The sequence below is a fragment of the Atta cephalotes genome, assembly GCF_000143395.1.
Source record: "Atta cephalotes unplaced genomic scaffold scaffold00092, whole genome shotgun sequence".
Taxonomy (NCBI): domain Eukaryota; kingdom Metazoa; phylum Arthropoda; class Insecta; order Hymenoptera; family Formicidae; genus Atta; species Atta cephalotes.
The window spans coordinates 283,453-287,280 of record NW_012130156.1 but is presented as its reverse complement, the minus strand read 5'-3'; the positions used below and the strand labels follow the sequence as shown (position 1 = coordinate 287,280).

The window sequence follows — 3,828 nt, the reverse complement described above, 5'->3', positions numbered from 1 at the left end:
GAGAGAGAGAGAGAGAGAGAGAGAGAGAGAGAGAGAGAGAGAGAATTATTTCTGTATATATATTTATTACTAAACATTTATTACATTTCACCTAAATTGCAACTAAATTGCATTTTCTTCACATATAATGTAGTGTGTTTTTTGTATGATTTATAATATTGTTGGATACGTTAACTGGATGTAATGATTTTTGAAGTGACCATCCACATTGACTCGTCGACATAGATAACAGCTCAGCCACTTTTTGAGTATTTTGTTTTTCTTCCAAAGACGATTTCTTAATCTATAATATTATAAAATATATAAACAACCATTAGTATAATAATTATTTCGAACTTTTATGTATAATAAAATATTTCTTCAATGAAATTTAAAAAAGAAAGAATAAAAAGAATATAAAAACACAAATATCTCTTAAAAATTAATACAAGTTGTCTGATATATTTGTTTTTGCAATTCATACAAACTTTAATGACATAATTTAATCAAATATTTTCATTTCTTTATATATATATATATATATATATATATATAAATTATTTTAAATCTAGAATAATTTATATAATTTATTATTATTATTTTTATTTATATTTAAGAAAGCAATTATTATCTAACAATAAGAATATCTAAAGAAACTTTTTCCTTCTATGTTCAAGGTATATACAAATCGTGGTTAATTAAAATATTTACTAACTTCATCAAATTTTCTTCTAACTTTATATCCTCTATACGTAGCTTGTATCATAGTAGCTGCTTCTTCTTCAGATTTAGCTGAATCGACATGATTTTCTATACACCTTGATTTTTTCATTATTTTATTCTGTTGTTTCTTTATGGGAAATATAACATTTTGTTCCCAATGCTTGCGATTGTAATTTTTTTCTTGTCGATCTTCGTACCTTGATTTATCAATAACCTATAAACATTTTACTTGTAATTTAAACATACATATACATATATATATATATATATATATATGTTGCAAAATAAAATCATTTTGCATACATGTAGTTGTATGTAATTACAATTATATACTTTATTATTTAATATATCTTCTATTATTTAATATATCTTCTTGCATTTTTTCATCTATATATTCCTCTAAACCCAGATAGCCAAGTGAGATTTAGCATATGGAACAAATTGATGCCCTGCATTGTTTTCAACTTGTCGACAATTTGCTGTCATTGGAATCTAATGTGAACTGAGTTAGCATCAGGAGAGCAAATAAATTTCATGAGTTTACGAAATTGTTAAGAGTATACATTGACAAATAATAAACGCGTCACGTTGACAGCAAACTGACGGCATGTTATGTACGCATGATAACAACTTGTCAGCAGTTTGCTGAATTCTAAGGAAGACTTTACGTGACATCAGAACAACAGACAGTTTGTGGAAACACCTTAGCTTTAGTTTGGTGAAATTGAATTCGGAATAAGTGACAGCAAAATGGCAACATATTGCCCTTATTTGGTTATCTGGGTATATTACATTAAACAAATATTACATGCATTTAGTCATTCCACTTTTGTCGCATGCAGTAAAATACAACATGTAAAATACTGAACGTAATGAAAGACTCAAGAATAAAAATAAAGCATAAGTCTTTGAATTAATCCTCAAATACTTAATACATCACGTTCAATGCACTTCTATCCTAGTAAGCAAGAAACATTTTTGGACATTGCAATAACGTTACAATTCAGTAGCGAGCAAACGTATATTTGTCATTTTGACATCAAAATAACGAAAAATAATTACGTTAGTTTATTACATGGATTCATTGCTGCAATACTGCAGAATATTTTAAAATGTTTCTTATAGGAAACTATACTTACTGAGACTATTTCATATTGTGTATTGTATATATTTCACATATATCATTACCTTTTAAAATTTTTAAATAAAAGATAAAATTCTAATTTTTTCTCTTTTACTTTTTATGTTTTTGTTTCATTATTCCTTAATTCTTTATATTTCTTATATTTTTACAAGGTCCAGAAAAACATTTATACCGTCGGAATCTCATGCTGATGTTCATACATAGATTTTGTATGCTTTAAAAAATCCAAAGATTTTCTGGATAATTCACTTGCCTCGCAATATTTCGTATCACGAATGATAGATTTATTATTTTTATTTCCATCGTATTGCGTTTTGTTCTATGAATAAAAATGATATAGTATTACTCCAATGTGTATAAAGATACTTAATTACTGTAATTATATTGATATTCTTATTATTTTTTTTAGTAAAAATATCTATTAAATATTCTTTTCGTGTAAGAAATAATTTACAAAATTATATAACCAGTATAATTATTAAACATTGATTTACATGTATTGACATGTATTGACAAATGTCTTTATTTATGATAGAATTTTTTAGATTTATAATTTAAAATTAAATAGTTATATTTTAAAGCTCTTTCTCACCGCTCTCATATTATTTTTGCCTATATTGCTGAGACAATTAGTTAGGATTTCAGGTGACATTACTATGCCCGATGAAGTTGTAATTTTTGATACATATTTTTTTGGTTCTTGAGTTTGCATTGTGTTATATTGTTCTAAAAATAAGTATAGAATAAATATCTCGTTGAAAGTATCAAATAGTATTATAAGTTTATATAAATTTCTAAATTATTAAATTTTTAAGAGAAAAAAGTCTTGTGCTCTAAGAATTTTATAAAAATATAAAAAATTGCAATCTACAATTGCAAAATATATTTACTGTTATCAGCAAATATATTACAAACTTTATAGTAATATTATCAGTCACTTACTTTATATATATATATATATGTAACATTATTGTTATTATAATATTAATACATTTGTAATAATTTATACCTAAAAGATGTGAATCTATGCAACGATTTTTATTGCAATCTGCACGTATTCTCTCTAGAGATAATAGTGAGCTATCTTTAGGAGGAAAATTAGGAGGGATAGGTTTTGTTTGAATCTTTCTTGTTTTTAGTTCTGAGATGTTTGTTTTTTGATATTCTTCAAGATATAACAGAAATTCGCGATACGTAACATAATTCTGAAGCAAGAAGTACATTAACACAGATAATAAATTGTTTTATATTGTTATTTTAAATATAATTTCTAAAAAACAACTGTTGAAGAATAATATAAGTGATATACGTATTAAACGAAATATAATACTTGTCTAATTAATAAAACTTAAATTACTTTGTCTTCTCCTGCCCAGTTACGATTAGTTGGTTCGCTAAGTCCAAGTAAATCGATCCAGTGATAGTAATCTTCAGTTTGATTACCATACCAATATTTTATAATAACAAATCTGTAAATTTCCATATTAATTATATAGTTTACCTGTATATTAATTTCACATTTTATATATGAATTGATAATTAAAACTTTTTAAATTGAAAATATAATTCATACGCGAGGCCATCATCCACCATTTTTTGTACTTCAGGATAAGACATCAATTCCATAAATTCAGGATTTTCAGGATTTCTTTTGACATCTACTAATTGCCACGGAGCTATAAGTCCAAATCTAACACATTTAAGTACTTCTAGCATATATCGCTTTCTTTCATTCCAATCATGCATTAACCATCTTACGGCAGACATTAAAACTTCCATTTCGCTACAAGACGAAAAAAGATGTTTGTATATTATTTATTATTATATAATTTATATTATCTATTATGTAACTTTTTTTTAATAAATCATCTCATTCTCATTAAGAAATAAAATTTAAAGGTTCAACATTTTAAAAACAATTGAATTGTATATATATATATATATATATATATATATATATGTCTCTTATTAAATTTACTTAT

General features: G+C 24.8%; 1 protein-coding gene across 1 annotated transcript in view; it reads right to left on the bottom strand.

Moving 5' to 3' along the window:
- Nucleotides 1-118: 118 nt before the first annotated feature.
- Nucleotides 119-3,828, bottom strand: part of LOC105624870 — a 6,849-nt gene continuing 3,139 nt past the window's right edge. The window contains exons 9-15 of the mRNA XM_012206221.1: nt 3,420-3,629; nt 3,204-3,315; nt 2,856-3,051; nt 2,439-2,572; nt 2,019-2,165; nt 695-916; nt 119-283 (exon numbers count right to left, since the gene is read on the bottom strand). Of these exons, the coding sequence (XP_012061611.1) occupies nt 119-283; nt 695-916; nt 2,019-2,165; nt 2,439-2,572; nt 2,856-3,051; nt 3,204-3,315; nt 3,420-3,629 (1,186 nt within the window). The remainder of the gene's footprint in view (nt 284-694; nt 917-2,018; nt 2,166-2,438; nt 2,573-2,855; nt 3,052-3,203; nt 3,316-3,419; nt 3,630-3,828) is intronic.